This window comes from Mytilus edulis, chromosome 6, assembly GCF_963676685.1.
Source record: "Mytilus edulis chromosome 6, xbMytEdul2.2, whole genome shotgun sequence".
Classification (NCBI taxonomy): domain Eukaryota; kingdom Metazoa; phylum Mollusca; class Bivalvia; order Mytilida; family Mytilidae; genus Mytilus; species Mytilus edulis.
In genome coordinates, this window is record NC_092349.1 from 13,108,881 (window position 1) to 13,121,761 (window position 12,881).

The 12,881-nt window shown below is 31.8% G+C and overlaps 1 protein-coding gene across 1 annotated transcript in view; it reads right to left on the minus strand.

Moving 5' to 3' along the window:
- The window catches only part of LOC139527165 (sushi, nidogen and EGF-like domain-containing protein 1), a 75,340-nt gene continuing 62,459 nt past the window's right edge, over positions 1 to 12,881 (minus strand). Inside the window, exon 9 of the mRNA XM_071322473.1 lies at positions 1 to 194. Coding sequence (XP_071178574.1) covers positions 16 to 194 — 179 coding nt within the window. The 3' untranslated portion in view covers positions 1 to 15. The remainder of the gene's footprint in view (positions 195 to 12,881) is intronic.

The following is a 12,881-nucleotide window of genomic DNA, read 5'->3' on the forward strand; positions in this document are numbered from 1 at the left end:
ATCATTTTCCTCAACCTATGTTATTTCCCCTGATACAATTACCTCCTTTTTTCTATAACTACACTCCCTTTTCTTAGACAAATTGAAATCAAATGACTCACCAGCTGAAAGAGTTAGTGTGCCTAAAGATCCAAGTTCGAAGGAAGGCGCGCCTTCAGCAGTCTGATCTGAGGCACCAGTCCAATATTTGTCGGCTGCAATGTGAATAGGAAGTAAGTAAGTCATTGTATTGACACACAGTCCGAACATTTATTTACGAAATCGAAAAGAAAAAAACGAAATTGTCCATATACATGTAACCAATCATCAAAAATATATGCATGTAACAACTAGTAATCTTTGTTTTAAATATTCCTCTAAATCTTATCAACTCTGAACTATTTAATGTTCAATATACCTACGAGGAATTAGGCATTCGAGTAGGTTTAGCTTATACAAAATCAAAGTCAAACTTAATTACAGCTGCTATAATCTTATTAAGGATGTACTTAGGTGACGTTTTGGAATTTGTGTCAAATGGTCGGACTCCTTGGTTTTTTCCATACAATGCAATGTAAAATATTTTACCCCATAACACCCACATATTTTTTCATATAAGACTAAATAGCTCACGAAAGACAAAAATGATTTTTTGTCAGCTAAATTTTTTCTTCTTGTCCAAATAAAGACATGAAAATGGAAACCAAGGATGCGAGTTTATTTGCAGAATGTCTAACTCAAGATTTGTGAAAAAGGTTATTTATTCAGAATATCATAAAGCATTCATTCTTCGTTACCATTCTACAGACAATTTTGCAGCAATTAACGTATTAATTACAAAACAAAAATTAATTACCAGATCTGCATTCCGAATTGCATACTACGTAACACAAATGTTACTTCACAAATTAGAGCTGATGGCTACCGTATTTGACCTTTTTGTTTTGTGTCATCATAACGTGAATATTGTGTGATGAATACCAATGACTTCAAAATTGTTTCAGGTCTCGGTGTTCTCATTTGGAAAATTTTAGGTTACTTTTGTGATATTTGGTGGCTGTTATCGCGTACTTTGTGTGTTTAGATGATGACAAAAGTATTGTGAATAGTATATTATGTCTTAGAGACAACATTATAACGCCGTTTAAGAATGCATGATCTCGATGAATAGCGTAAAATGAAATCTGGAGATACTATAATCATAATACTCCCTAATAGGGTGAAGCTTAAGGAAAAACAAAGAAACATTGGTAACCAGATATATTTAATTTATGGACTTTCCTTTTCAAATTTTTCTCGGATTTCAGTTGTTTTTTATTCCTAATTACATTACTCTTTCCGGCAGAACACATTTCGCTTGTTATTGCTATCCAGTTTGGATATTCAATTTGTCTGCATACAGCTTACATGTTGTTAAAAAACATACAACAATTACTAAGGTAAAGGTCTTACTTGCCAAGGTTGAATCAAACGATTAGAAAAACACATTATTCATTAGATAAATACTGGCATATTAGTAAACATTTTCACAATTTACTATTTTAACTTATAAAGATTTCAACTTCACATTGTTCCCGAAAACGTCAGCAGGTACGCTGGTTAGATTGTTGTATGATAAATTCCTACAATAAATAAAATATTCCAATTTTTTGGTAAATAAATTCGAACAAGATTTCTAAACCTTACGGCAGACAGAGGATATACTGATCTGAATTATTTGTGTAAGTCTTATATGCTTGTATTCGGGAATATACCATCATGTGCAGAGCCCTCGCAATATATTTGATTACAGTACATTGCAATTTGATGTCAGAAAAGAATAAAGGAAGCTATGATGCATACAATATTGGAGACGTGTTTACGTGACGAACATGCAATCTCAAACTTTGTACAATTATTATTAATACCAGTCAAACAATGTAAACGAACATGGTGATATTGAAAGGGAATTGTATAAATATTTGTACGACATGTAGTGAAACATAACACATTATTCAAACACAATCCTAACAAAAACATCGAAAATAAATACATGATTGTTGGGTGTACAAAATACCGAGACACGTCGTTTAGCCAATTCACACCCGGTGTAAAAAAATCATACTTGGGGATAGGTCACGTTTGTTACTAAGAAGACGAACGACATCGATGTTAAACCAACATTGAAGACGTGGTAAAAAAAACAACAGGAATTAGTTTAGACACAGACACATCTTACAGGTTAACCTAATCCTGATAATGTCCATAAAATGTACGGAGTATCATTTTTAATCCGTCCTACTCCTTGGAGACGTTCCTGCGTCAGAAGGACACTCCTGTATTAGCAGTCAGTATAGTATAAACAAGCATGAGCAAAACGTATCAACTGAGTCATGTAAACATTATAAGACGGAGCAGATGTTATATTAATGCTGAGAATGAGAAATTGATAATTGTGAAGTTGAATTACATCCCGTTTGTCATATATTTTGGTTTCGAAATTAGGGAAAATATCAATACCAACCAGACTGAGATAAGAAAACTACTATGTTTGTAGACAGCTGAGTATTTTGAATAAACCAGGATCACACTAGCACTCTGTATTGATGGTGACCTAATTTTGTATTCATTGTTTACCAAATTTGCTGTCATTTGTATTAAAACTCCATATTGATTTAAAAAAAAAGACTAACTGATTAGTGCACCAATTAATATATAGTTTCATAATTAAGTCACAATAAGGTTGATCCGGTCAAGTATTGTTGTTTAACTAATAAACTTGAGATAAGAAAACAAAAACGTTTTGTTTGTGACGGCTCAGTTATTTTTCAAATAATAGTAAAACGAAATTGATATAGACAGACTATTGCAGTCAGTTTTTCAAGTATTTAAAAGACAACTTAAAACATAAGAAATGAAATTAAATTAAATTGGACACATCATCACAAATGTTGGCTTATCTAGCTATTTGTCAACCGGTTCAAAATGGAAATTTGTATTATTATTATTTAACTTTATCTATTTCTTTTTTATTAACCTCAAAATAATTATTTACTCACATTCTGTCAAAACACTAGCACAAATTCAAAGTCATCTCAATGGGAATAGAATGATTTATTTCATTTGTATCCTACTAGGATATCAATTTATCACAAAAACATTAAAGACAAGAAAGGTAAAGAGATCGAGAATACAACCCTCGCCTTTATATTGATCAGTAAACATTATATTTATACTTTAAGGCAATGATGTTGTCAGACGACTTTGATAATACATATTTGCATCTATGTATCTTCTTATTTTAATTGAACAATTGAGGTCGGCCTCATATGATACAGAGCGTGCGATTTGCAAAGTATTTCGTTTAAAGAAAACTGTTTAGGTATTTTTCTCGAATTTCTCAGACTTCTACAGACGTCCAATCTTTGATATTTTAATATTCTTTATAAGCAAGTTCAATATGAAGATCTCAACAAGTCATTCTATGTGTTAAGCAATGCAGATAATTGACAATATTGTGTATGACATGTTGTATAACAGGATTGAGAATATATAACAGTTTTACTACATATGCTAACTACATACAGCTCTAGTGTTGACTCAGGGAAGCTTGGCACTTCTATTAGTCCACTTCCGTTGCAGCGATACGAAGGTCCTCCAGTATCGCATACCATTTCACAGATATATATAGACGTATTTACACTTGTATGCAAATTTGTCCGCCATTACGTAAAATCACACAGGTTCCCGTAAACTTTGACATCATAATTTAAAATATTTTACGTCACAATTTAAAAGTGATCGTTGCTTGACGTCAAAAGGTGATTTGAAGTAGATCTAAGGTCATTCGGAGGCAAGATTCAGCTAAATACCAAACGTGTAAATACGTTTATTGTCGTACAATCTGTGTTTGCATTACAATTAAAATGCCTATCTCTTTGGTTTCTTTTTGGGCTGTATGAATATGACAGTTGTTGTCCATTCGTTTGATGTGTTTTGTCATTTGATTTTGCCATGTGATTAGGGACTTTCCGATTGAATTTTCCTCGGAATTCAGTATTTTTGTGATTTTACGTTTTTCTGTAGGTCTCAACAACTCATTCTACTTGTTTAGTACTTTCAGTTAATTGATTGTATTGTAAAATGAAATGTTGTATAAAACAATTTAGCATATATAATATACAACAGTTTTATTAGATATCATAACTACATACAGCATTACTGTTGACTCAGGGAAGCTTGGCGCTTCTATTAGTCCTCTTCCGTTGCAGCCATAAGAAGGTCCATTGGTATCACACACCAATCCACAGGCAGGTATATTCTTACAATCTATATTGGCATTACAACTCTCTCCAATTAATAATATTAGTGTTATAATTTCCTTACACCAAAGCAGTCATACCCGTAGCCAGGGGGGGGGGGGGGGTTCGGGGGGTTCGGACGAACCCCCCCTTAAAATCAAATAAGCACTGTTAAAGTCAACGTTTTGTTCAAATTGTGACTGTTAAAGTCGAGTTCATAAGTCCAACGAACCCCCCTTTGGAAATTCCTGGCTACGGGCCTGGCAGTACGGACATTTCTATTTTGTATCTTTTCCTGGAAAGTGTATTTATGACAAAGTTATAAAGATTATGTGTTTAATATTTTGTTCATTGTATATACATTTATGTCTCTAGTAAACTTTTATTTATTTATCGTTTTTTTTTTGTTCATTAACTTATATATTTTTTTTAATTTATTTTCAGCTTTTTTATAAAAATTTACATAATAAAGTATGAACGAACACCAACATGTTAAGACAAACTATTAGCCAAATTAGGATTCTTCTTTACTTATTAATTGCTTGATGTTAGATTTTGAAATAAAGTTTCTCCTATTTTGTAATCTGGTAAATGTATCAATAAAGACATTTAGTGTTAACTGTAAAGTCCCTTAGAAAATAATGAGAATCCGCAATGAGTCTCAATAAATCTTATTAAAAACTGTTCGATCAATATACAACCTTTGAAATGTGACATACAAAAAGAGTCTGCTGAATATTGTGACCTAGATGTCTGTCCATTAATCTCATTGAATATTGAATATTGTACATAATGCTTGGTCACTTAATCAAGTATACCATACGCATATTATAAAACAATGATGTTTCATCGCTTGATTATTGTTCTTGTTTTTCTTACATAAAAAATACACGCGTATTAAATGAAGGATGAAGGACGAGAAACTGAAACGCCATTTAAAAATGGGGGCATTTTGGGTAGGATTTGTTCCATTCCTTGAAGACGGAAACAACTTTCAACCCCCATTTCCATAGAAATGCACATTTCGGCTCACCCTTACACATACATCTTTCTTAACACTTGTTTTTATCAGAGCGCAAACAATGCAATACATCAATATCGCTATTATACGTATCAATATTGCGTCAGTAGCGGAATCTTAAACTTCAAGTGAAGAAGTTATTTGTCACTTAATTGAGATATGCTTTTTATTGTCTCCTTGATATTTGACACTTGCATTCAGTTTCGGCTTCAGCAAACAAATACTCGTAATTATGTTTATCGGCCATTACAACATGTACATCATATAAGGATTTTTTGATATCATATAATGCAGATAATTGAAGCCTATAAAAAAATGATACAAACACATACTATTATGGCATAGGCACATCATACAAAGATGGTGACACGTACCATAATGAAAATTGCACAGCATATAACTAAGTTTGCTAACGCTAAAAGCGTATTTACAGCGTAAAGTAAACTTGGACTTCATAACAGTATGTTTGCGTACCATAACAGTACATGTACACATAAGATAAATATGTTTGCAAATGATATTAGGATATTTGCACATCATATACGTATATTTCACATAATAAAAGGATGAATGCACATCAAATAATGATAACAACATATTATCATTTAAAGGTAATCTTCAAATCCCACTACGACGCTTTTCAAATTGAATCATGCTGATCAAATTAATGATTTCGAATATAAGTCGAATCAGTGACATAGCTTATTGTATTGTTTTATGAATAATTATGAGAAAATGGTTATTGTTGAAAAGTAATATGATTAGGTCAATCATATATATTCAGAAGGCGATACAATATTCGGTGTCCCTGATTGGACTAGTATTCCAAATTTATAATCAAATCAGCATGATTCCATTTCAAAAGCGTCATAACGTGATTTGCAATTGATATATCAGATCCATGGTGCTTTTGAAATATTATATTATTCTTTTGTTTTCGTGAAGTGTTCAACGCTATACTGTTCATTTAAAATGTTGAATTTAACTATTGTAAGTCATCCAATACACGTTTGACAAACATTCCAACGTGTAGCATTGAATAGAACATTTCCTTGTATTGTAATGAAAGATTGTTGTAATCTGTACGTCTATCAGTATATACGTTATACATCTTTAGCATGCAATGAAATTAACAATACAACGTGGACAAATTAAAAGTCACTACGAATTAGGTTTTCTTTTGGTTATGGAACGAACAGCCTATCAACAGTTCATCTGCGGACCTTCATATATCAATATCTGTTACAAATAGCTCCACGGTGTATAGAGATTCACATTCTTTCTACACGATTCATCGGAATCAACTTATGTTACTGACTAAGTGCAGGCATTTTCTAATGTAGAAAATTGTGGGTAAAACCTGCGTGTATATCTAGCTATTCCTGCCACTTGTATGACAGTCGCATACATTTCATTATAATAAAAACGATGTGTAAACAAAACAAACAAACATAATGGGTAAAAATGTGAACAATAATGGTAAAGCAGTCAACATTGTATCCTAATCTTCATCACTATAAACACAAACAAATGAGTAAAGAAAGAATAACAAAAATGCATAGAGACAACACACAAAAGCAAAAAAGAAAGACAATAATACAAAAATCCATCAAAGCACTAAAACACAACGATGGACTGTATAAGTACCGAGCCACGTCAAATGGATATAATTAAAACACACTAAACATTTATAGAAATAAATTATAAAGACAAATAAAAGAATACTTTAACACGTCATCAAGATGACAAACAATGTATGTGCATAGAATACATTGTATTATTTGTGACGCTTGCTATCGATTTTCAGGACACGATTTCTTTTTGATTGGACGATTTGCTTATCATTGGACCGCATACAGATAATTACATATGATTTTTGTTTTTGATCTTCACTAATACAACCCTACTACGCATTGTAAATGACAAATATGATTGACACCTGGCCTTCTAATGGCTGGTCAAAATAAGTCTTGTTAAGTCAGTTCATCAATTTTCAGAAATACTATCTAAATCTGTAAATAAGAACCTATTTTTTTATTTTTTTATTTCGTTATTTAGAAAAAAGAGCCAATATATATTCTTCACAAATACAATAAAAACGTATTTATAATCAGTGTGTTACATGCAATGAATCGCAAGGAATAAGGAATATGGGACCGGACAGGGAATATATACACCCTTTTCCCTTTAGTTTTTATAGCCAAAATAACAATTTTACTTTATTTGGATGAGTTTATCAAAAATTATGACCATTCTGATAAATTTTTTCATAGGTGATGTTGATATCTTATTTTTAGGCAAACAATGGGCAGAATAAACCGAAATGTTTGTTTCAGACAACCATAAACTATTAAATTGATCAATTCGACATTTATCAAATTTTATTTGTTTTCCTAAAATTAAAATGTACGTATTACCCTTTGTATAAAAAAAGTCTATAAATATGAACACACAACTTAGTGACTTAGGAGCTCATAATTTCATTAAATAGTCGTTTACGGGATTTCAATACAAAAATTGTCCATTCCTGTCTTACCTAATAACATCTTCTGCTTATTCTAGTTAAAGGGCCCTTCTCTTCATGTACATTAAAAATCATAACTAAAATTGTATACAATGAGGGAATTATCTGATTAGAAAAAAAGTTACTTTGTAAATGGAATATTCATCAAAAGGTGTATGTTGACCATAGAACAATAAATCTGCTGTTTGAAATGTCTTATACAGCTTTCAACAATGAAACACCTATTCTGCATAGTCAGCTCCTAATGACCATGAAATGATAAATGTAAAACAGTTCAAATGTGTAAACGAACGGAATGATTTATGTACAGAAACAAAATTAAGAAAAACAAACATGATATAATTGAGAATGGAAAATTGGAATGTGTCAAAAAGACAACAAACAGACCAAAGTGCAAAAAACAAGTGAGGTCCACCAATGTGTCTTTAACACAGCGATACAAATACTTATATGTAAGGGAAAAGTATGGCCACTGAATTACAGGCTCCTGGCTCTGGAAAGGCGCTTGAATAATGCATCTGATGTGAAAAAAGTAAATAGCATAAGATGACAGAATTTCGAAGAATGATAAGAATGTTCGAAGAACTAGTCTTATTTTATGGTATAAAATAATGTCTAGTTCAGCTTTTGAAAAGTGAATACACAATGCCGTTTCAATGCATGACAATGTAGCACATGCATGCTTATTTTTTTTTTAAAAAGATACATTTACAAGAAATCTACCCGGAAATTTGTGTTTAATTATAGTCAACTGTGTAAAGATGTTAATATCAGTGAAAATACACCTACTTCATGTAATTGTAGTACCTCCGAATATATTTATGGACCCATTTCCCATGTTATAACAGGAGATCTTAACATCGTTCAAGACCGAGAGTTAAAATCATTCCTCAGTAAAGGACCTAAATATCGTCCCCCGTCAATTATTAATTGGAATGAGTGTCGTAATATCATCCACGACTCACTCCATACTTACTGTATGAAATGGATAAAACGGGAAAAAGCTGACAAAAAATCTTTGGGCTCTTTTTTTTAATTCAGTAATGAAGATAGTTGATATACGTATTCAACATTTTAAAGAACATTTTACTATTAACAATAACCACAAAAAACCTATTTCTCGTATCAAACATAAACTAAAAGAACTAGCCAAGAAATTTGTTTTTGTCCCGGCCGATAAAGCTGCTAATAATATTATTATTGTTTGACGTAAATTTTACATTGAGGTTCTGACAAAAGAAATCACCAATTCACCAACATTCCAACTGACTCCATTTTCAGAAAACGACATCTGTAACAAACATAAACTTTTAGCTACCGCTTTACAAGCAGAGCCAAATACAATGAAAGTCCCAACTATGTACTGGCTTCCGAAGCTACACAAAACACCTTACAAATATATATTTATTTCGTCTTCAAGCCATTGTTCCACTACTAAATTGTCTATTCTTCTTACCAGCACACTTGGTACAATTAAAAACCTGATAATAAATTGTTCAAATAAGGCCTTCGAAAATAGTGGAATTAACTACTTTTAGAGTGTCAAGAACTCGTTGGAAGTACTTGATAAATTGCATGCTCATATTGGTGATTTTAAATCTGTTCAAAGTTTTGATTTTTCTACCCTGTATACCACATTGCCTCACATTCTCATTAAGAAAAAATTCACACACCTAATTAAATGGGCATTTAAAAAGTCAGAATGTTAATATATATGTTCAAACTCTTTTAGGTCATTTTTTAGTGGCAATAAACAAAAAAACTATGTCAATTGGACATGCTTTGATACTATATATGCCCTTGAATTTTTACTAGATAACATTTTTGTTCGCTTTGGGGATTCCGTATATCGTCAGATTATCGGAATTCCAATGGGGACTAACTGTGCACCACTTATTGCGGACCTGTTTTTGTATTGCTATGAGTTACAATTTATGACAAAAACAAGCAAAGAACCATCGAAACAACATCTGATAAACAAATTTAATAATACTTTTAGATATTTGGATGATAATTTGGCTCTCAATAATGACGACTTCAGTATGTATATTAAAGAAATTTATCCTGTTGAACTTACTTTAAATAAAGCTAATACTAACAATGACCACTCCCCTTTCCTCGATCTTGATATCTATATCACTAACGGAAAGCTGAATACTAAAATTTATGATAAAAGAGATGATTTTTCATTTCCTATCGTTGATTATCCATTTTTAGATGGTGACGTTCCCTTGTCACCATCTTACGGTGTTTATGTATCTCAACTTGTACGATTCGCTCGTGTATGTAACAATGTTTTAGATTTTAACGAGAGAAATTTATGTATTACTGAAAAATTATTACACCAGGGTTTTCGATATCACAAACTAGTCAAACATTTACTAAATTTTATCATCGGTATAAGGACATCATTCGTAAATATAGCTCAACATGCAGACTTCTTATACGTTCAGGTATTTCACATCCATTTTTTTATGGAAATATTCTTTATAAAGCACAAAGGTGTCAGTATTCACCTCAAAAACTAACAAAACCTTTGAATAGACTTATTAAGAAGGGATATAGTTACGATACTGTTGTCAGGTCATTTAAGATTGCATATTTTGGCGTTAATATTGATTCACTTATAGGGTCTTTGCATCGGAACTAAACACATTTATTCAAAAACCAGTTGTTGGCATGACACGGGTTATGTTCTTCTCATATATATTATGATGGTATGATACTAAACCCCTAACGGGAAGGATTGTGCCTGATGTTCATATGATGAAATCATAATCTTTCAGTCAGTTTAATTGAAGTCTGGAGCTGGCATGTCAGTTAACTTCTAGTAGTCTGTTGTTATTTATGTATTATTGTCATTTTGTTTATTTTCTTTGGTTACATCTTCTGACATCAGACTCGGACTTCTCTTGAACTGAATTTTAATGTGCGTATTGTTATGCGTTTACTTTTCTACATTGGCTAGAGGTATAGGGGAGGGTTGAGATCTCACAAACATGTTTAACCCCGCCGCATTTTTTGCGCCTGTCCCAAGTCAGGAGCCTCTGGCCTTTGTTAGACTTGTATTATTTTAATTTTAGTTTCTTGTGTACAATTTGGAAATTAGTATGGCGTTCATTATCACTGAACTAGTATATATTTGTTTAGGGGCCAGTTAAAGGACGTCTCCGGGTGCGGGAATTTCTCGCTACATCGAAGACCTACTGGTGACCTTCTGCTGTTGTTTTTTTCTACGGTCGGATTGTTGTCTCTTTGGCACATTCCCCATTTTTATTCTCAATTTTATTGTGAATATTTTTAAATTGTATATCTAAATAATGACTAACAATATTTGGAAGATATTAAATTCTTCTTCACTATTTTTGTCAATGAATCCAAATCACATTAAATTGATTGCATATGTTCCAAAGTCAAATTAGGGTGTTTATTCTTTGTTTGATATATATTTGTTGTAGAAAAACACCATTTTTTACTTCAATGTTTTTCAACATGTTCAACTGGTTGCTTTTAAATTCACATACAAGCGTGCCACAAATCAATGGTATCATTTGTTAGTAAAAAAAATAAAAGCTATCAGTCTGTATTGACGTCTTAGTAATACTTGTCACACAAATTCATTAAAATTTCTGTTTTTATAGATTTTTAATTATCGCAATATAATCATGATAATATAGACGGCGTGCATAAATCTGAATCCACAAACGTAACGTCTTCAAATAACTTAAATCATTTACGACGTTGCCATTTTCCCTAAAAAAAACGTAAGCGTACACTTAGTTTATCACATTGCTTGAAACATAAAAGTTCATTATAATCATCTCTTTTTTAAGAACTAAGTGCAGCAAATGCACATTCTGGAAATATAAATAAATATATGCTAATAGCAGTGTAATGGAAATTATTAGCGACTATGTCGGGGGCACTATTCAGAAAATAGCTTTAACACGTCATTTCTTTTAATTGTAACATGATAGTTAGACATTAAAAATGTTCAGGTGTTCACCCTAGACTATCGAGTCGTTCATTTTTTGCAGATTTTTTTTACACCTCTTGATATGCACATTTGGAATATCAAGTTATTTTGTAAATAAAAATGTACAGATATTTCAAACAAGGTTTTTATTTCTCTGTCTTGTTAGTTCAATTCAATAATCAATGAATACATTGTTTATTTTTTAATTTCATTCTCACAGTTTTAATTTGCATGAGACCTGTCATTTATTATCTTATATTTCGAAATCTATTTCGAGAATATTTCTCACGTCTTTTCTAATAATTTTACAAATATGCATGTTTTTATAACTGTATACACACTTACTGTATATATGGAACAGAGTTAAGCTCGCACGTCATGTACATATTATTGTAGTTATCTAAGTATTAGACATTTCTTTATATTGTGTTGTAATAATCTGTCCACAAAAGACAAAGATAACTATACAATCAACATGAAATATCGCAAGCTCCTTAAAATCCGATGAGTCAATAGAAACAAAAGAGGCGCGAAAGATACCAGAGGGACAGTCAAACTCAGATAGAAAGTAAACTGACAACGCCATGGCTAAAAATTAAAAGACAACTAGACAACTAATAGTACACAAGACACAACATGAAAAACTAAAGACTAAGCAACACGAACCTAACCAATAACTAGGGCTGATCACAGATGCACTCGTCGTATTGCTCATGTTATTACACACCCGGTAAATAGTCTAATTCAGTAAATGTAAGTCATATTTGTGGTGAAAGGGGAACTTGATTGTAGTTTTGACATAAGAAACATATCCGATATCATCATAAACAGGATGTGTGTTTACTGTTCAAAATTAATCTTAAATAGTGATTTAGGTAATAAAACGTGGTCTGTAGAAGACATCACAGGTCCAACTCACAGACTTTGTGTCAATTTTAACAGTTGAATAATAATCATTATTAATTGATATGAGCAAATTAATGCTAAAACGGATAAATCTACTAGTTTAGAACAGAGCCAAAGCGGATACAAACCAATTGAAAAAAAATACATAATTTTATCATCGGTACAAAGACATTATTTGTAAAACCAAATCAGCAT